General features: G+C 42.3%; 1 protein-coding gene across 29 annotated transcripts in view; it reads right to left on the minus strand.

Moving 5' to 3' along the window:
* Window positions 1-218: 218 nt before the first annotated feature.
* Celf2 (CUGBP Elav-like family member 2) overlaps window positions 219-22,188 on the minus strand; it is an 833,597-nt gene continuing 811,627 nt past the window's right edge. For 11 of the 29 annotated variants that reach the window (XM_029471522.1, XM_029471494.1, XM_029471516.1 and 8 more), the window contains 5 exons: window positions 20,745-20,876; window positions 14,222-14,419; window positions 10,275-10,418; window positions 7,491-7,662; window positions 219-6,136 (listed from right to left, as the gene is read on the minus strand). In XM_029471522.1, coding sequence (XP_029327382.1) covers window positions 7,535-7,662; window positions 10,275-10,418; window positions 14,222-14,419; window positions 20,745-20,876 — 602 coding nt within the window. In that variant the 3' untranslated portion in view covers window positions 219-6,136; window positions 7,491-7,534. Of the gene's footprint in view, window positions 7,663-10,274; window positions 10,419-14,221; window positions 14,420-20,744; window positions 20,877-22,188 lie in introns of all 29 variants that reach the window. The other 18 variants (XM_021151447.2, XM_021151405.2, XM_021151383.2 and 15 more) reach the window with 9 other exon arrangements.

Genomic DNA, 22,188 nt, shown 5'->3' on the forward strand with positions numbered 1-22,188 from the left:
TTCCTTCAGAGCCCAAGGAGATTACACATTCGGAAGGCTTTCTAGGCTAGGATGCAGATAGATACTTTCCAGTGGTCTTGGGAGGTGAAAGGATTGTGTTTGTTTTGTTTTGCTCTGTTGCACACAGCACTTGGCTAGAGTTTAGCCACAACCACCAAAAAGACAGGACTCCAAGCCCTTGCTAAATAAAATGTACTCAGAAGAACTTCCCCCTCCACTTTTTTTGTTTCCAAAGTCCATTTATTGAATATTAATTCATAAAGACAATGATATAATTTTAATGAAAAATATCCTGTATCACTGAAGATTTAAATGAACAATGCCCCTTAAAGACACTGCTTTGAGAAAGAATCACATTCACTTTACACACAAGTCCTTTCTTAAGCTTTATTTAAGAAATCGAGTACTATATAGTTCAATATATATAAGACACATCCAGTATTGTGTTCCTGATAGCAAGTGCATAGATTTTGTTAAGATACCATTTTCACTCGATAGAAACGGTTCATGGTCACATGAAGGTAATATCTCCAGTGAATTTGTCCAAGCATGAGAGGAAAAAAAACAGAACACAGCAAAAATAGTGAACTACAACAGAATGAAAAACAAAAACAGTGAATTAGTAGAACAGTCGATTCCTGATAAGTGAATAAGCTGATTGTCTGGCCACAGTGTTTTATTCACTTATCAGGAACGATGCATGGTCTGCTTGTGTTCACTGCATTGCCTAGCCTGCTAGCTATGAGCCTGCAGATCATACCCCATTGCTTTGGCCTGGCAGGCATATGGCTTCCATCAGCCAGCGAATGCTGATGGTTGTCTGGCTTCTCATGGTGGTCTGTGCATGGGCAGACCTGCTCACAACCTAGTGGGAGTTACACAAAAGATAAACTTTGAGTGTGAATTTAAGCAGTGGCTGACTTTATAGTCACAAGTGCTTACAGGACCGAGCCTTTGTGTCTTCGGTAGGAAAGCCCAGTTTGTCTTTCAGTGCGCGAACATCATGCCCTGTGCTGAATGGTGATCATATTAGGATTTCAAAAAGAAACACATCTTGGAACAAATTTTACCATCCTCTTTCCCAGGCCTTCCCTCCCTGATGCCGCCCATTCCTCCAGAAAAGAAAAAGAAACCACACTTTGGTCTTCCCTCACTAGTGAAGCAGTGGCCTTTCAGAGGCAACTGAGCAGGCCCAGCCCTGAGAAAGCCAGCACAGGTATCACTAGAATCAGCTTTTGTCAGAGTAGGAGCAGGGCTCTGAACCTCATGCCCAGTGAGAGGTTTGGCCTAGGGAAAGAGCCACTTTTCTTCTATTTGGTAGGCCCATGGTTGTTGACCTGACTGAAGAAAGGGGCCTGAGGGGCCAGCTGAAACCAGAGGGTAGGCAGCCAGAGCTTTCCCTGACACCAGCTCAGGTGTCCTAGCACAGGCGAGAAGAGAAGGGAGCAGACAGCCATGGGAAGTACTCTTTGAGGGCAGCCAGACTCCTGAGCAAGTAGACAGTAGGGCAGGGTGGGCTTGTGGTGTTCACGGCACCGGGAGTGGGGCAGTTCTTCTCTGATCAGGGGTTGGTACAGTGAGAGCACACCTCCTTCCTATCCTGTGTCTACTGCGGTGGGGCAGGGGACGGGACAATGGACCTATGGCATTCTGAGCTCCCCTTTGTAAACAGACAGCAAGGACTTGAGCAGAATTCTCCCCACCTCCGTCATTGAATACCTGGAAGTCTTCCCACTTCTGTGAGATGTAATAATTGAAGCTACTCCTGGATTAAATTGATTAGCGAATAGAAATGCACTTCTATACATACCCATTGATCAATGTAGCACACACCTAAGCTTAACGGTTTTTACCTGCCAACCGTTGGCCAGCTGGTTTTATATTACCTTTCCCTGAGGGTTTACCTCTTTTATAAGGGCTTTCTAACCCTTTCTAACCCTGACTGTAGTCATGTGACTTCGTACTTGAAGGTAGACTGAAGAAGCCCTGGGTCTACTGCTTCTGTTCCTCCTAAGGTTTATAGGAGAGACTTCACGAATGTTAGGAACTGTGGATAGGAGGGAGGGGAGAGGAAAGAACATGTGTGGTCAGAAGACCATAAAATGCCTTGCCAAGTGTAGCCCTCTAGGCGGTCCTAGAGGGATCAGAGGGAAGCATCAGTCAGGGGCAGGCTGTGGATGAACCAGAGGTGGGATGTGTAGTTTCTTCCTGTCCCAAATCAGATATTCACTTAGGTGGAATCGACTGTATCTTTTTACACAACATAAAGAAAAGAACAGATACGTGCAACAGTGAGGTTGTGTAGATGTGTCACCAACACAGAATGATTACCAACAATACAACACGCAGAGAGAGAAACAAGTATTAGGAAAATGGTTTAATATTGGAGACAGAAGCAAAAAACCGCATCACACAATAACATACATTACAAAAATAAGTCTGACTGTTTCAACTACACGGTTATGTTCACAATGAGGACAGAAGGGTCAGAAAAAACTTCGATCTAAACAGCAAAAAAGCAAACTCCTAAAGTTTAACTAATACATTTATCCACTTAAAGTGACTGAGTACTTCTAAATCTAATTATCTTATTGTGTAACTGCACAGTACAGAATAAAGAGTGAAACTTACCGCTGTATTTTAAGACAAAATTCTAATGCTAGATATAAGCAAAGGGAAAAAAGAAATCAAGCCAAAGTTTTTAATTCTTAAAAGAAAAGCAACTTTCTTCCTATCAACCAGAAATCAAACCTGAAATCAGTCATTGTCGGGGGCCCACAAGAGTAAGCCACAAAAATTTCCATTTGTTTTTTAATCTCCAGTATAAAAAATCCCACTGGTACAAAATGCGTAAGTACAATCAGTTGTAGAAATAGGAAAGCCTGCATTTTTGTTTTTTGGCTCAAATTCCATCAAACAACAAAATCCAAATGCATCAATAAAACAGAAACAATACTCAGTGGCCTTACAGTTTCCACTAGGTTGCATGAACTTTGGCTTTTCTCAGACAATATTTAAAAACTATTTTGTAGTTCTAAACAAAATGGTATTATTAATCTACAAACAACAATTCCCACAGCACAAAAACACAAATACATCTTTGTATGACATTATTCAAAAGGTAATGAAACTACATTTTTTTAAGTTTTATTTTCTTTTAATTAGCACTTAAGATAATAAAGACAGAAACAGTAAATGATTCCAGAGTAGCACAAGCCAAGGAACTAGAACCCCTGCGGTGAAGGAAAGATGAACTTGTCACACCGTGGAGGTGCCGTCTGATCAGAGTTCTCTGAGTGAGTTTTAAAAGTCTATGCTTTCCACTTGATTTTTAAAAATGCAGTTTCCCTGTGTTTTGTCTTCCGGAAACAGGCCCTGTGCACCCTTGCGGCGTTTCCTTTTGATACTGAGAGATAAAGGACAGTCTGTCTCTGAGGAAGGCTATCTTTCTAACAATGAGACATGCAAAACCAAAACCCTCCCCTCAATGGACTGTCTTGGTTGCCTGCAGAATCAGAAACACTCAACAGAAAGTACCTGCCTGGCCCGAGCCTCTGCGGGGGCACCGCAGGTGGGTTAAGAGGAAGGAGGGCAGTTTGCTTCCATGGGGGAGAAAAAAGATTTTTATTTTTTTTTGAGATTTATATCATTGGTAACTAAATAGATTGTGAACGAGATGGTCTATGAAATACAACTGGTATTCTCTTGTGTTTCTACACGTGTACCTACACACCACCATAGAGAGACTGAGAATGTGTGTGATCACTGTTGTGAGCTGAGTGCTGCAGAAAGTACAAAATAGCCCTCAAGGATGAAGGAAGGCCCCGGCAGTGGTAAACAGTGGGCTAACACCGATCATGTCACTGGAAGTGCGCGTGCTGGAAGGAGGGAACTTTTTTTTTGCATTGTGAGAGGCTGATCCTTTCCATCTCAGGGCTATCACATTCACACACACATGAAATCAAATGGGGCGAGGGTGTGAAGAAAAGGGAGCTGAGACCAGAAGCTTGCAGGGTGTGTTTTCCCAGAGCTGGGTGTGTGTTGGGACTGGAGTCTGTCAGAATTGGGGTCTGTCAGAACAAGACACCTGCTCATAAGAAGCCTGACTCAGGAATATGGCACTTTCGAGAGCAGCAGCAGGAACGAGTCCTAGTATTTGGTAGTAATTGTGGTGAAGAGCAGCTGATCTCCTCTTACGTGGCCAACCACTTGAAATGTGTGGGCTTTTCAGGAAGACACCTTGCATATTCAGGTGTCCATATTTGTCTGAGAATCCCAAGCCAAAGGCTGACTCAGCATTACATAGGGGTGTTTGAGAAACAAAAGCAAAACTTCTTGAAAGATTGGACCACCAAAAAGCCATTTAACTTCAGGGTGTATAAAAATATTGTACACTAGGGCATACCATGAAACCCGATCTCAGAAAGCAGACATTGTCTTTAGGGTTTGTGTAGGGCTAAACTCTACCTATTTTTCCCTTCCCAGGATCTACTCATTCTCTTAAATTTAAACTGAAGGAGCACAGGATAATAGGAAGGGATAAAAAGGAAAAAACGGTTTAGTAAAACGACTTACGGGCTTTTTGGGTAGGTGTGTGACTCAAAAAACAAAAAATAACTCATAAGATACAAATGGAAAAAAAAAATCTAAACACCCCAAAACAAACCCAAGGATGACAGTATAAAAAGTCACCAACATTCCAGATAGCTCTGGGTAGGAAGGGTTAAAAGTTCAGGACTTTCTCACCTTAGAGGTTTCCAGATATTATGAAGAGAATACATTGTGAGGGCTGCCGTCACAGCATTGACGTGGAGAGGTTAGAAAAGTGACACACGGCACTTATACAATGTTTTACAAAAAACAGCATAGAGAAATAACAAACAATAACAATTTCAGGCAACAAGACCACGGAATAGCAAGTTAACAAACTTTGTAACCTTTTTTTTGTTTGTTTTAAATATTAGGGATTTATACAAAACACATAATAAAATACCATGTTATCAAATCACTTCTCACAGGAAACACGCGAAGCTCTAGGAAGGAAGTACCTTTGGAATTTGGCACTAGATAGTTTTCACTTTTTTCTTTAAAAGAAAAAACAAAACATCACATTTTGCTGAACACAAACACATCTAATAGGTCCACAATAAAAAAAAGTGACGCCAATGCTTCTCAGGCCAACACAAAACTTAGTCTGGAATAGGTTTTTTTTTTTTTTTTTTTTCTTTTTTTCTCTCACATGAACTTTTTTTTTTAAGCAAACAACTTTTTTTTTTGAAATTCTTTTTTTTTTTTTGTTTTAAGTAAACCAATTCTAAGCTTGTCTTATCAACAAATAACATTAAGACCTTAAGACTTGTGATGAGAGCACAACTTAATCCACAGAAGCACCAACATGACGCAGCTTACAGTAGCCTTTCTCCTGTACATTGGAACAGTATAAAATATAGGTAATTTCATGTGCATTAAACCATGGATTGTCTAACTGTGAGTCAGTTCAGCAAAAGGTGACACAAATAGGTAGCATTTGCCCCAAAACAGGGTAAATATTTTTCTTATACTAATCTACAAAAAGTGGTTCTATATATATATCTTAATGAGAAAGTGAGCCACCTAAAATGGCCTTATCAAAAAACTTTACACTGCCTGAAAAATGTAAAAACTATTACAGACCTCTAGAGACTTAAAATCAGACAGTTTTTTTTTTTTCTCAAACTGTTTTTGGAAGTAGTCTGTTAGAAACCAACATTCTGTGTCCCTGGACACATATTGCTATTGTCACCAGTGACCGGGCAGAATGCCAATCCCTGTGTAATACTTTCAAGTCTGTTTTATGAAAAGAAAAAAAAAATAAGAAAGAAACATTTTTGCCACAGGTTTTGTTTTCTATAATTTGTCTAATAATTTCAGTCTTGCATGAATGCAGCAATGTTTTTCACATTGACTTCCCAGAATTCATAGCTAGATGAGGTCACATGCAAATTTCAAAGGTCAAAACTAGATCAAAGGTCAGTAGGAGAACCAAATATGATGTGAGGTCAGAAAGACATCAGAAACAATGACGGGACGATGAAACTGTTTTTGAGACGCCACAGGGACATGCTAGGCAAACGATGACTAACGGGCATGAAGATGTCTGGGGAGAAAACAAGGAAGAGTCAGAAGTTACACAGAGTCTACGCAGCAGCAACATCACTTTCAAGGGTGCGGGAGAAAACTAATGCAAATCTCGGGTCTTCAGGGAGTCTATGAGCCATTCACATAATTTGCATTTCTTACACTCTTTTCCACAGCACAATGAAACCCCAAGAGAATCCATCTGGAGAGAGTGAGAGGGGATGGATTCTGGGTGTTTTGGGGTGAAGGACTAGCAAGGGACAGCGGAGAGGGTCCAGTTTGAACAAAGGTGACATATGGGGAAGTCAAGACAACTGAATCGTAAACTAGATAATGGAAATTACAAACAAAATAATCAGACAAATACAAACGACAAGAGGATAAAGCATGAACTTTAGGTCTAGGGTTCAACGGTGAAAAAAAGCCCATTCCTAGAACAATTCCTCTCGAGACTACTTCAGGAGGTTCCAGCTAGACAGAGAACTGCTCTTAGATACCCAATAAGTTAACAATAGGCAATAAATAACTTCCAGTATTTCTGAGGCAGTAAAAATTTTGTATAAAAATAGAAATGCTTTTTTACAAATAAAATTTACAGGCCTGTGGCTTTCTTTTTTATTTATGTATTATTTATGTATTTATTTATTATTAAATTTATCTTTCAAGAAACATCAAGTATTTTCACTCATTTTTATTTTATTTTTAAACCCTGTAGCTTTAAGAAACAGATCTCTAAATCTTTTTTTACATTAATCCTTTCTAAAAACAAAAATAAAACAATAACAAAATAGACAACCAGTGTAATAATCTGACCAATAAATGTCGTGTTTCTTTGAACCCTAAAATAAAATCCTACTTATATTAAAAGAAACCAATGTCGTGGGAGGGTGTTTTGTGGAGTTTTAAGTGCTTCTCCTGGCTTCTCCCTCTGCTGGGCCACCACGTCATCTCTAACCGTGGGGCCCTCTGAGGGGCGGGCGGGCGGGCGGGCGGGGAGGGTGAGCTCTCCAGGCAGTGCTCTTGGGGCACCAGTGGTTCAGAGTTAGAGCTGCGCATTAGTGTTTGCTTGCCTTTCACATTCTCAACATGTCATTTACTTGTTTATATGTTTTTCTTTAAAAAAGCAAAACAATTTTTTAAAAGAGTAAGGATATTCAAATTGCAAACAAAGAGAATACAGTGGCACAACTGGAGGAGGGGTTTACTCAATAAAAACAAGGTAGCCCAGGTTTTAATTATGGCAGATTGGGTGGGGTGTGAGTGGAAGAAATGGAGGCCTTATTGTAAAAATAACCGTCTCTCTTGGTAAAAGTTGGCATCGTGGTCCCTCCTCTGCCTTCCCTGTTCAGAACAGGCTGGCTTGTGGGACTTACCCTAAGAAAGCTAAAATAAGAGCAGGGAGCTTCTGGGGTTAGGATCAGTAAGGTTTGCTGTCGTTTTTGGAGCGTTTCAGCTGCACCTTCAAGCGTTTCATGCCGATCTGAAAGCCGTTCATAGCCTGGATTGCAGCTTGTGCAGAGACTGGATTGTCATAGCTAACAAAACCTGGAAAACAAAGGGGAAGGAGGTAGGGAGGTCAGAGTGAAGGGGAAGCCAAGCAGAAAACAGGGCTGGCGGGGCTGGCCTGCTGCTGGCTGGCAGTGTGACTGCAATGCTGAGAGGTGCCCGGCCTAGGATCTGAGCTTGGCTTTGCTAGGTTTATGCTGTCCCACCGTGGACAGCAGTGGGCATGCCAACTGGGAAGTAATGAAAGAGCTAGTTCCACGGAGGACAGAAGCCTCCCCACAGAACTACAGCTAAGTTTCTCTAGTGAACTCCATCCCTCTATGCAGTGCTTTGAAGTCACACCTGTTTGTTTTACCACACCCCAACTCCCGCCAGGGGTCCTTTGGAAAAACCCTCAGAAGAGAGTGAGTACCATAGACACTCATAGGCAGTCTACACAGGGCTGGCTGCTCAAGGTGAGTCAAGCACTGCCTTAACTGAGTGAGGATAATCTATACTAGCTTCTTAACATTCCGGAATTACTATTCAGACAACCCTAGGGAAAGGCCACATGCCTTTCTCTTTGTCTCAGGGCTTAGTCAGAGTCTCTGCATATCCCAGTTATTTGTGTCTGCAACACTAAGCCGCCATCACACAGACAGGGCATGCCTGCTTTTGAACAAAAACAAATGATATCCTACAAAGAGTCAGGAGGAGAGAATTCTGGTTGCGGAGTTTGTCTTAACAGAGTAGGAGGCAAGTCAGGAGTACCAGCATTGCTGAGGCAAGTGGTGAGCTTTTCATGATTTTGAGTGGCGACAGGGAGCTATCCCATAGATTGAGTTTCACTCCAAACACCAGCAATTTGGAAGATCCTAGCATCTTCACCTATCTATTACCATTAAAGTTTAAAGCTAAAGAGAAAATTCTTTTACAAACCAGTGGAGGGAGCAAAGGACATAAACATACTTTGAGTAGAGTTCTCAGCTGATAAAAAGGCAGGAAATCTTTGCATAGGTAGGCTGAATTGCAAAAATGATTGCTTACATTTTTATTCAAGTCTAATTCCCAGTAAAAGTAACCTCAGATCTAAGACTTTCATCTGGTGTGACTCCTTCTCTCAGGGTCTTGGGTAGAAGTGGCAAGATGATTGGAGAATGGGATGGGTCAGGAGTGACATGAACGGAAGGATGGGTAGCAAGCAGCTCCGTAACTAACCCCAGGCACTAAGACTGTACTCGCTCACCAAGAAACCCGGGAGGCAAAGCTTTTAAGACAAATTGAAAATACATCCCTGATTCTCACAGCCACAGTGTGTATTATCGGAACATATTGGTTAAGTAGTCTGACAAAATCTCTTTTCAAAGTAATGTCTCCTCAAATCACAAATACCTTGTGGTATAGTCGCTTTTAGCCTCCAAATGAACTCAGAACAGTTATGTAGCTATGAAAAATGTCAGTCTAAAGGCCTTGCACAGGAAGCCTTTCCAAAGGTGAGCTGTGGCTCTCACATGCATATACCCCATGTGACAGCTTAGTTTTCATGTTGTTCCTCAGCTGCTACAGAGGGATCTTAACAGTCCCACCACAGCAGTGCAGTGGGTTAGGCTGACAGCCTTTCTCCTAGAGTAAAAACTGACTTTCCAGAAATGGGTGCTGCATTAATCCTTCTAATCCCTGAGGTATAGACCTTCCTGGCTGGATGATGGAAGAGCCTAGCAGCAGAGCTGTATGAACCAAAACATTAGCTAGCACTCAGCCAAATAAAGTCTGAATTTCCAGCTATTTTAGAACCACCCTACGTTAGATATTTTTCTTTGTAGTATATACATTCCTATATCTTTTGGCCCATATATTATTTAATAAAATGTACTGCCTCCCACAATGTGAACTATTAAATTGTAGGAGTGATATTTGCAAAATACTGTGACACTCTCTGAGCTAGAGCTTGCTAAACAAGGCTCTGAATACCCTGGGTTCTTAAACTTCTATGGGGGCTAAATCAGTCAGACAAATAAAGATGTCATGGATTTAACAAGTACTGTTCTGGTACAGAAACATCAGGACACGAGTTTTCATTACCGTGTTAAAAAAAAAAAAGGAAAGAAGTTCCTCTCTCTAGACAGAAAGGCTACAAGGGCAGACAGCTAGGTGTCTGGGGGGTGTTTGTGCCTATTCATGCAGCCCTGCCTGGCCAATTGTATGATCTAAGCCCATCATAATGCTTTGTTCTCTGTAAGCATGGGATATACCAACTGCTAGTGCCTAGTCCACAGAGATGTAGTGGCATATGCGTGTGACGCCTGTAAGCCTGAGTCACAAGCACTGACTCGGTGTGTGAGCTATTTGAAACTGCACAAGTAAGACTTTGTGGCAGAGTTAGCAGTGCTTGTCTGTAGCACCGACTAAACATTCCTGACTCCATCTCAGGGCTTAAAGAAACAACTACTGCTCTATGGTGACAGGCAATCAGGTACACAGGAAGACCCTTTAGTATTACCTAAGGAGAGGGACTGCCACCTTTTGTATGACTCTTCCCCCTTTTCTGATTAAATACCTCTGCCCAAATCTGTGTACATGCAACTAGGTCAGGAGCTACCATCGTAAGGAAGGCCCTATTTTGACTCCTGACTGGGAAACCTGCAATATTTAGCTAGGTTTCTTTTGCATACCAAAGCACTTGCTCAGATTGGTCTGTTTGTCAATGAAGACTTTAGCAGAGATAACATTTCCAAAGGGCATGAACATCTGCAGGATGTCCTGGTCTCCAAACTCCTGTGGAAGGTGGTAAATAAAGAGGTTTGCCCCCTCTGGACCTAAAGAGGAAGAAAAAATCAGAGTAAGGTATCCCCCAAGTCTTAGTCCCCAAAGCCTCTTAGGAATAACTTCAGTAATAGGTAGGCTAGCCATTTGGCTTTTCCTTATGAAGAACGAGCAGATGGATAATGTTTGAGCACTGGCATGATATTCAGGAAAACACTAATCCTTTGAAATGTTCTCACTTGGGGTGGGGATGTGGGGCATGCTAGCGTAGCTTCTCTTTCCTAGGGAATCTTTGGATCACCTTGGCTGCACATCATCTCCATGGGGGTAAAGGTGGAGGTAGGGGCAGGGCAGGGATAGAATCCGGGCTGGGTTTCTCCGAGGTGGCCATGTTTTGTGTGTGGACTATCTCCTGAAGTGGAAGAAAGTATTGTCTGCATCCTAAGCAGACTGCAGCAGTCTAGAATAATGAATACAACAGCAGCAACGCTGGTCAGATCCTCAGTCATTTACTCGCCTATTCAGCCAGTTTTGATTTGGCAAATCTGTGCACATACACTATAATATTCACCTCTGTTAGAATAAATGGCAGGGAGTCAACAGCTAGGTGGAGAGGAAGATAGGCTTACAAGTTTGACAGGCCTTTATATTACTGAGAATTCGCCTTGGGAGTAAGTGCAGTGAATACAAGAGCTTCTCCAAGACTAAGTTAAACAAAGCTTTCCCTTTTCCATGCAAACTCCAGAAACCATGGGAGAAGGCAAAAGGTCTGTTTAGTTCTACAGCTTAGAAGGTTAGTTTTCTTAAGTTCCTCACTGAACTCAAGACTCATCTACACAAGAGCTGTGTGAAAGATACAAAAGAAGATGCACTTGACACAGAGAAGATAAAGTTGGGATATTTCTTGGATACTGGAAGAAAGGAACTCACAGAACTGGGAAAGTGACTTCTGTCCCTGGCTCTCACAGGAGAGAGAACATGCCTGTTCCCTGTGGAGATCAGGGGCCAGGATCCTATGATCTCCCTATAGAACTCCGACAATGGAGAATGATATCTATGTGTGTGGACCTGTATAAAATGAGAATTAAATGAACTTTGCAAAATAGATGAATTGGTACATTTTTGTCCCTAGAAAATTAATGAAGAGTCTTAAAGAATAAGACTTTACTGAAACTAGAGATACAGTTATTTCTTATTGATATTAACATGTCAATATCACTATATTGCTTACAGATTCTATGGCTATGTCTACAGTCCAGCCCCAGGGAGGCAGCCTGTTTTAAAGGGAGACAGCTATAGCTGAGACTTAGCCTTCACTGTTTTTTGGTCCTAGTATGGATAGATTGAAAACTCCATTGTTACAAATGGGTATGCTAGGGGCTACTGCAGCACGTGTACTTTTAGACGAGGCAATCTGCTCAGATGTGTTCTCCAGGCAAAGGATTTAACTGCTGCAAGAAGGAGTAGTGGAGCCCAGTGCACTGAAGAATGTTGCTACTCCTGAAGTCTTAGCAGTAAGTACACTTTTAATAAACAGGGCAGACTCTGTTCCTGAATGATCCTGGCAATCCAAAATGCTATAAACATCCTGAGTATGTCTGTGCCAGACAGATGGAGACCATGACCAGTGAGACAGACAAAAAGAAGTTTTGGTCCTTTTGTTTATTATTTGTTTGTATATAAATTCCAACATCTTCTTCATTCCTCTCTTCTGACGTCCCTTTACCAAGAAGTAGTTTGATCTTTTAACTGAGAAAGAAAGCAGCTCCATATAGAAAACCATCACTGCATGCAGCTGGTGTAGTAGTGGATACCAAAATCCCCCCCCCCCCCAAATCTCTAAAAGCAATACAAACTCTTCACAACTCACCCTTTCTATCTGTCTACCTTCTCCCAGCACACTGTGACTGGCAGCTGTGTTATGTTACTGGTCCCTACGGGCTGTTGTTGCATTATGTATCCTTCACAAGGTACCCAATGTAGCACACAGCCCCTAGGCTCAGAGGCACCGATCTGCTAGAACAAAGCTACACTAAACCACCAGTGCCAACAGGCTTCCTACCAGGTACCTGGGGCTGCAACTACTCGTGGGTGTAAAGCCTGCCTCCTGTAAAGGGAGGGAGATGGGGTAGGTACGTGAGTGGGTACAGAGTATTCACAATGGCATGAGATGTGATGGGCTTTCCTCACATTTACCTCTGTAGGAAGCTTACAGCCCTTCACAAAATCTAGTTATGGAGACATTAACTTCAATAATTTGTCAAGTCTAAATGGCTCATTTTTTCCTGTGGTGGAAGAATACCCAGAGTCCATGACTAAATCCTTCAGGATACATTTCAGCTTTGACCAAAGGTCAGCATAAGGACAGAGCTGTGGATTAGGGAATCTGAAAATCCGCTGAGTAGACCTGTTCTCCCCCTTGCTATAATTTGCATTTTAAATTACATTTTACTTAAACTAATGGCAGAGGGCTGATATTCTTTTCTAGATTAACTAGATGAGAAGATGATCAAGAGAGAGGTGTGAGAAGTAAGAGACAGGGATGGGGCAGGAACAAACCAAACCAACAAAATGAACAAACCAAAAGCTATCAGTAGTACCACAATAAAGAGCCCTAGCACATACCACTGTTAACCAACATCCCTAAACTAGGGTTAGGACTTGGCGATCATGGCACCCTGTCCTTATTAGTCAAAGACAACCAGCTTACGGTAGTGGGCTGAGGCAGCTATGTCTGAGTGACAGTTATATTGCCCTGTAAAGCCATGCTGAATGACAAGGAGACCTGGCACTCTCAGGAACTATCCAGGGGTCATAGCTCTGTTCTTTACAGGTCACCTCCTATGGTGCTTACTTCTCAGTGGCTCTCAGATCCTACAGAGACTAAACAAAGATGGCCTTGTGGTGTTCATAACACAGGGTCCCTTTCAAACGCCCAGTGAAACACAGTTGTCCAAATAGCTGTGCATAGTTGAAAACCTACAAAAGAGCACAAAACCTACAAACGCTGTCACAGCTAAGAGGAAGGGGGTGGCGGGCTGAAGCAATGAGAAGGAATATAGGTCTCATGTACTTTTTCTTTTTTTGAAGATCTCTATGTTCTTTGTCGAAAATATTTTCTATGCTTTTAAGTTGTATCTCCTTAAACATCTTAACTTTGCAGAATAAAACCATGATATCAGATACCGATTACCAGACTCCTTATATAAATATCTAAGCAGAAGCATTTTGTAACTATGGTGTGAAGGTAAAAGGGAAAGAATAAGAAGCCTCCTCTCCATCTTCTGAACAAGTCAGAAAGAGAACAGCAAGTTGCTGACTGCCACCAGGTGATCCATCACTTTCTTTCTTTCCCAGAAGACATCCTCCCCACAGTCTAAGTCAGTTCCAACTGGATTCTATCATTAGTCAGAACTCTTGCTTTCTGAAAGGCAGGTACCAACTTCAAGGGATGTGGACCCCAAGAACCTAGGGAATTCAGGAGAGAAATTCTTATCCTGCCCCAGCCTGTATCAATGGTACCCTCTTACTGAGGGATTTCTATGAGGAGAGGAGACTGAGAGCTCATGCTGACTGAAGAGAGGATGTTAGAGGCATTTTTGATGGTAGCAACTAGTACGTAATTTCCTGTAAACACCTGATAGGTAAGAACTTCGGGATGAGTGAAAAAAATATAAGATGAACAGAAAACTTTTAAAAAGGGCTTATGCTTGATATTTTTAACATGGATACTAGAAATTAAGCAGGCGATTCCTCTTAAGACACTGGGTCAAGTCGCCATCTTTCAGGCACGGTCTAAAGGCTAATGCAAGTCTGGCTGGCCCCGCCAGGCCCTGGGGTACAGAGAGCTACCTACCTTCCTTCTGGCTGCCTGCAGCACTCTGCTGTTGCAGCAAGCTCTGGCTGTACAAAGTGGGCAGTGCAGCTGCCGCATACTGCTGAATTCCTGAGTAGGCCTGGGTCAGGGCGTCCATGGTGCCAGCCGTACCATTCGTCAAGCCTGTGGCGCCAAGTCCTCCATTCAGAGCCGCCATACCTGAGAGCATTTGAGCAACTTTACAAAAAACCCAACAATAGAGAAGAGAAATAGCACTTATTCATTAGTGCTTTCCAAAGGAAGTCAGAGAATCATTTGACACAGTACAACAGCAAGTGCATGCAGCTCACACAACAATTAAACCAACAGAAAGAACAAAACAAAACAAAACCACACAGAAACGATACACATGGAGAAATAAATCACAATAATGTGGAGGAAAAAGAATGAAACAATGATAACTCTCCCTCCCCCTGCCGGTGAGGCCCTGCAGTCAGACTGAACCACTCCATGCAGTGTGCTGCTGGCAAGCACCACCCAGATCTTTTGGAAATATATACCTCTGCTTCTTAGATCTTGGAAGCATGTAAAAGAAAACCGAAACCCAAACCCAACCAAACCTTAGTGGCTGAGGCCTAACACACATGTCCACTGCTGTGCACTGACTTGGTTCAGGAGGCTTGGGAGCAGAGAAACCGTTTACATTTAAGCTGTGTGGTGAGGAAGTGGCAGAGCAGACAAGATCTTATTTCTGCACCCCAGTCAGTGCCATCGACATGACTTTTCTACAGTCAAGGGTGATGTGAAGAACTGGGAATACATAACCCAGCTGGTTCAGAACAGGTGAACAGGGCACTCCAGGCTGCTCACACCCCATGTAAGGAGTAATCAGTGTCATGGTTTCTAGCGAGCTGGAACAACACTGTCTATAAACAGGGATTCTGGCAGCAGCTTAGGGGAGCTGAATGTAGCCCGCTATGTAATTCTTGTCCTTGTACCCTGGCTGCTCTACTCTGCTTGCTGACTGTGATATTTTCCTAGAGTACTCTGTCAAAACAATGCTTCATTGGAGTATGAACTTTCACATGAATTCAGGACATGGAATATGTAATGTTGCCTTTGGTTTCATTTTGATTAAAGAGGCTTTTGTTTTGTTTTTAGATTTGTTCCTGAGAAGAATGTACTGAATAATGTTAGTCTTGATGGCAATGGAGGATAGAGTAAAGACAGGGAACCAAGTCAGCAGTCCCTTTAGTGTCACCACCTGCAGTCCTCCGGAGAGAGGAAGTGGGGAGTCCTAGTTACACCCCATGTGCTTATGCTGCTAGGACAACTTCCTCTCTCAGACTGGAAGGACAAGGTGTGGGATAAGAAGTCCACCATGACTTAGCAGTAGAGGGCTCTCCTAATGCTCTGGGTTTGGAGCCCTGAAGAAGACTGAACTGGGCCTTAAGGAGCAATACAACAGACTCTTCATAGAGGCTGGGTAAAGAAAAGTCTGTAGAACTCAAGGATGAAAAGAAGTCACCGGAAGTCATTCAGCAGCTAAGCACAGTAAGAGGTTCTATGGCACCTCCTCTAGGTTCTCAGTAAGAAGAGGTCTGTTCTCTTCTATGCAGTCATGCAAACAAAGCACTGTTAGAGAGGTGAGAGTCCATCCTCTAATTACTTCAGTGATTCCTCAGACACCATTGAACCACATTTACACTACTGCCTTTTCTTCCTACCCATCCCTATTGTTGTGGCTGCCAAAGGCCTGGAGGGCAATTCTCTTCTCCCTTTGGGTTATGGTTTATGCATACTGCTCAGTATGTGTAAGATACTTCTGAGTATGTAAGTCAACTCGGAACCAATGGAGTGGATCTTTCAGCTCCACAGCAGGTATTGGGAATGCAGGCCATCAAGCTGTGGACTCAGTTCCTCTAAAGGAGGAAATTCTAGAAGGAAAGTGACTTGCCCTCTACCCCAAAGTGTGTGGTTTCACGTATGCACAGCAGCCTGTGGAACTCTGGGTAGCCCAGCTGCCTGACATGGATATTCTGAGGCTCCACTCTAATGAATACCTCCAAATCTACCTGTCATAGCTTGTCAGAGAAGGGCTGTGGAGTGTCCACACACTGTCACCTAAGTCCTGTATAAAAGGACCCAACTTAGGCTGCAGCTTGGAATTCTCCCCATTTTGTCATTTTCCACCTCTTAAATCAGAAACACAGTGAACTTCAAATCTTTCAGAACAAAATGTGGGAGGCCTGCAGCTCCACCAGGCAACATCCCAGCCCTGTCCTTCATCCTTCTGGGTAGGATGTTGTCATGGCTGGTTGTGTTCTTAGACTATATGCTCTAACCTAGACCTACTTTCTAGAAGCTCTGCTTGCTCCTAGTGCTGCTATGCATGCAGAACACAACTCAGCCTTACCTGCTTGGGGGCAGTTACTGGGAGACATTGAAACAGATGGAGCAGAGATGCCAAGGTGGGAGGAACTGGTCAGGCACCTGGGCAGGACCTTTGGGACACCTTGGTTGTCCCAGCCTAAAGCTTCCCTCTTCTATGACAATTCAAACACAGATACATTGAGAATATTTATACTATCTTGGAAAATACATTATATATTTTGGAATTATACTACCTTGGAAAATATATTTTAAAATCTTGGAGGCTATGGGTTGGCTAAGTTCAGGGAGTAACAGGTAAGGACCACATGGAGCAGCTGGAGAACCGTCAGAGGAGGACTTCAACTGTGGAGAACAACTCTTACAAACTAGCTAACGTTATTCTACATTAGATAATCATGGTATCAAACTTAACACTTATCAATTCAGCTGTCAACATCTGATTATCTCTAAAAGCCTCGGACAATAGAAGCAGAGGTTTGAGAAAATTTAGTTGAATAAAATATTTCCATTTAAAAAAATAAAGCTTTTCTTTGAGAACACTGAATGGATCAATTATTTTCCCTGATCCCCCAAATTCTCACTCATGCTGTCTAGACAAGAAAGCTGGATACAGTGAAAGGTGTGACAAACTTATGTAAGAGAGGTCTAGATGATTGGCCTGACAATAGAGTTGATGTGTCACCTGACTATTAAGTTGTTACATTTAATTACTCTTCAGAGGTCTTCACTTACGATCTAAATTAGTTAAAATGGCAGACACATCCAAGACTATAAACAAGTATTCTTGTGAGCACTGTGGAGATGGTACTAAGCAGAACTAGAAGGAGTGACCATAAGCAGATGACAGTTATTTGCAAGCCACTCTTTTTAGGTGATATAGATCACATACAAGAGAGAAAAAGTAAGGAGTGTATTAGAACACATCGAGCCTGCTGAGCTCTAAGCTAATCAATGAGGATCTGGGGGAGTAACTGAGACTATGGACGATGAATGTGAATACAGCTAGTTTCACTTCCATATTTGACTATGTCGGTAAGATCACAAATGTGCTCTGGTACACAGTGACATTCTCTTCATAAACTGCTAGAAGACAGATCAAAACAATGACTTCACAAAGCAAGTAAGGAGCAGTGTAAGCTAGGGCAACGTACTTAAGTCCTCTCTTCTTTTAGCCACATAAAGGAATTTGGAAATGACTCTCTGCCAAGTGTTTATGACTTGTTACAGTAAAAGAATCATAGTTTTAAGGACAACATGTTAAGCCATGCAGAAGAATCACATAATTTGAACCAAGAAAAGGAAGGGAGCATTTCACTTATATTTAGAAAAAAATCATCAGATAAAGGCTCTTGGGTGGATATATGTGCTCAGAGCATTTTTATCTTAATTTAGATATTAATATACAAAAATATAAAAATATTCCTATGTTTATATATTAATCAAACTATCTAGATGCAAGCCCTGAATGACACACGCTCTTTTTGGTCTTGCTGATCTGGCTTTCCCTTTAGCTGGCTGTACTTTTTAGCTTCACTCATTAATATCCAAGGGAAAGGTCAAGTTTTCAAACAGTTTAACCTAACAACTCATCTGTGAACCCTTTTAGAGAGGGGCTGGCCTTCTAGCAGGGATGGGTCCAAGTCTAGGCTAAGATGTGTCAGCTACCTATTTTCTCTCTGGCTGCTTTGTTCATGGAAAATATCTGGTTCTGTTCAGAAAACCAGAATGCTCTCATGATCATATCATACACTAGCCACAGTATCATATCTAATCATTCCTGGGACACAGCTGGGAGGAAACCATATGTAAGCTGACAAGAACTGAAAAAGTATCTCTTGGTTACCTTGAGAGAATTATCTGTAACAGGTGACATCATCTCTTTTGAGAATACTTCACCCTGAAGGGGTTCCCCTTAATATTTCATCTGAGACAAGTAGAAACTGCTCCCTCCTAGCTGATGCTGAGGTTGGAGAGGAGGCTAGCAGTAGTAACACTTAACAATCAAGAAGGAATACATTTCCATTTGTGCATAATTTTTAATTAAACATGGTTTACACTGACTGGTAGGTAGGGATACGTGAAATTAAGAACAGTCTTTCTTGTCACGAACTATGCATATTTCTATTAACCAAATTACAAAAACTGAAAAGCAGCAACTCAATTTGAAACTATTGTCCTTGCCAGAGCAAACTTTGTGTAACATGTGACCCCACACAAGGACTAGCTGTGGTTTCTCATCATTCCACACAGTTCCCCTTGGGTCCTCACAATAAGGATGGGAAAAGGCCGGCAACACAAAACACAGCAGGCATGGAGGGACAGGACACGGACATGTGGACACACAGCAGTCAGAGCACGTGCTGAGGGGGACAACCATTCCCACTGGCCTGTGACTCTGCAGACCAAGGACAGGCAGGCGATCAAATCAAAGTCCTTGTTTGAGGGGAACTAGGTCCTGGGGCAAGAGAAGCAGCATGAGGGATGGATGCACACACATCCGAAACTCGGGTGAAGGGCAGAAGGCTGGCACTGCTGTAGGACAGGGTCAAAAAGAGGAGCTGCACCAGAAACAGGACCGGGCCTCCAGGCTCCTAGGTGGCTGCTGGAAATGTAAAAGCTGGAGGCAGTTTTAACTGGAATAAAACATTCTGCTGTCACAGGTTACCAGGCCGTGTACTATATGCTAATATCATAAAAGCTATCATATGTGGAAGGAAACATTTTTTTTTTCTTCAGGATCAGATAAAACTATGTTTGTTTGTTTGTTTGTTTTTGTCTTTGGCCTCCCTAGAGCATCTAAATGAAAAGATTTAATAAAACCTGGATTGTCTACTTATTAAAATATGGTTTCTTACTAGGACTATATGAGTTAACGTTTACGTGGATATATTTTAGACTCTTTAAACACTTTCATTATATTTACTGTCTGTGTGGGAGGGGAGTGGGATATGCTTGTGGAGGTCAGAGGACAGCTTGTACAAGTCTGTGGTCTCTTCCTACTAGGTGGGGCTCCAGGGGTTGGACCCTTACCTGAACCATACCATCTTGCTGATACAATCTTTTTTTTTTTTCTCTTCAAGCTATTACCTTTTGAACTTTTAAATGTAAATTATAGTTTTTGCTTTAAAATAATTATGGTCTGATCATTCAGTAAAACAGTTTTCTACTTACTAACTCATGGCTTAAAGTGAGGCAAATGGCCAGGATCCCCAGATTAAAAATTGAAGCAATGTTACATTGCTGGGGCTGCCTGGCAGACAACTAGGTCCACAATGCAGGAACTCCGTTGGCTGTTGTGGATCTCCTGGGCAGCCAGGGGGACCAAATGGATGGATAGGCAAGCTAGCTGTCCTTGTGGCTGAGGCTCAGTCTCCTTAGTGCAAAAACCCACACCAAATGTGATCTTCAAGTGTGACTCATCCTCAGGCCTGGGCACTATTCCCCATGCACCTGAGCAACAGAACACTTAGCTGTGTGGGCAGAGGTCAGCCACCTTTCTAAATGAGCCAGCTTGTTTCAGAATTAAGTGTAATTTGGTGAGCTCTCTGTGAAGGCCTGTGCTGCTTGTTAAGGGCACCCTCTTCAGTCTGTCCTGTGGATGCTCTAGGTTCTCGATGACAAAGATTCCCCTTCTTGCACTACCTCCTTGTCAATCAGTTTCATTTCTGGTTTTTCAGGGACTAGGTTCTTGCCTGAAAACTTTGGCTTTTTCAAACTAGAGGGCACCTCAATATCATCTGACTCAGAGTTTTCAATTTTCCACTCACTCTGTAGACCAGGCTGGCCTCGAACTCAGAAATCTGCCTGCCTCTGCCTCCGAATGATGGAATTAAAGGCGTGTGCCACCATGCCCGGCTCCATTACCTTTTCTATTATAACACTCTGCCTTGAAGGAGGGCTGAACCAAACTCCTTGGAACCTGAGACTACCTGTCAAAGCACGGCACTCTAAGGATGTGATCTCATACTCCACAGTGGAAAGAAGTTGGGCGTGGGGTGTGGCTGGTTTAGAGATAAAGGCAAAGGGAAAGCTTCTGCCTATTGAACCATGTGCTCCTCCATCCCAAGTTTTAGTTCTCCCCATTTTATATCCTTTTTTGGTCAATTCTGGCTGACCATTTTCTGGAGAATTTAGGGGAAGGCTGTCCACCAGAGCAGCAAATACTCACTGTTTATGGTACCTGCTAGTGCATTAATATTATTCAATCCGACAGTGGCTCCAGCCAATCCTTGTAGAGTCCCAAGAGAGGTCAAGGAATTCATGGCCGCACCAGCAGTGGAATTGGGGGTTGAAGCAGCCACTGAAAAGAGAGAAAGGGAGAGAGAAAACAAAGTGAGAAACAACTGAAATGGAAAGAAACCTGTTGTCACTAACAGGCTAACTGTGGTGTTGCTGACCTTCAAGTTTTTCTGTTAAAGACCAATGGGACTGACTTGTAGGCCATTTGGCACATGGACTTGGTAACTGAAGCAATCACATGGTAGGTAGGCTGGGCTCCTAGCTCAGTGGCTCTGCCTCACTGCACAAGGCCTTAATTTCAGTTTCCACCCTTGCAATAGCCCACCTCTATCTGTTTCACCAGCACACCGAGTATGCTTCATTTGGTTTCCTGAGGAAAATTTTGAATGACAACACTGGAAGTTTAGATTATCCTCTGTTAGTCTGTAGGAGAATGTTGAACTATTTTGCTCACCAAACTTACTTTAGCTGTACGTAAAGTCCTTTTAGATGTATAGCCACCGTATATTACATTACAGTTTACATTTCTAGAAGCATCAGTATAGCCATTTCAATAATCATTTGCTATTCTAACTTTTTAGATGCCTTAAGTTTCTATAAACATATTAGTGTAACTGCATTCTGTTAATGCTCTAATAGTTCTAATACCAGAGGCCTTGGGTTGATCTAGATATACTACCCAACTCTGACTCTGCTAGTTTAAAAAAAAGATTTTTACTGCGTATTTATTCTATGTTCTCATTAGTGTATTAGCATATATATGCATGCTGGTACCTGTGGAGTCCAGAAGAGGGAGCTGGATCCCTTGGAGCTGAAGTCATAGGCCCTTGTGGGCCACCTAACATGGGTAATGACAGCAGCAAACACTTTCAACTGCTGAGTCGTCTTGCCAGCCCTCTGATTCCTACTCTTGGTCCTTGGTCTAACTGTATTTAATGATTTCTAAATGTGAGCTTTAATATTATTGAAAAATTATTTCTGGATATCTTTGAGGTCTGGATTGAAGATAGGTCTTTTCAGGGATGATGTCCGTTTGATTACACAAAGTTCTAGGGGACAGGCCTTTTCAAATGGACTGAGGACTTTGATTACCCATAAGGCTCATGTGAGGCCTGTTCACTGCTATAAATTCTCAGAGGGAAATACCTAAAGCACTTCTCAGCACTAAGTTTTGAGATTGGGATTTTTATTTGTAAGTTCCTAACTTCATCTCAATCTAACAATTAAGCCTTTTGGGGTTCCACAGGCATCCTGTTAGATGCCTTGATAGGCCATAAGCTTCCTCATATTCTTTATGCAGCAGGAGTCTTACAAAGTTTTGCTTGAGTTTGTCTACTTCACCAAATACTTCTAAAGTATTCGAAGTTACTTGG

Source organism: Mus caroli, chromosome 2 (assembly GCF_900094665.2).
Source record: "Mus caroli chromosome 2, CAROLI_EIJ_v1.1, whole genome shotgun sequence".
NCBI lineage: Eukaryota > Metazoa > Chordata > Mammalia > Rodentia > Muridae > Mus > Mus caroli.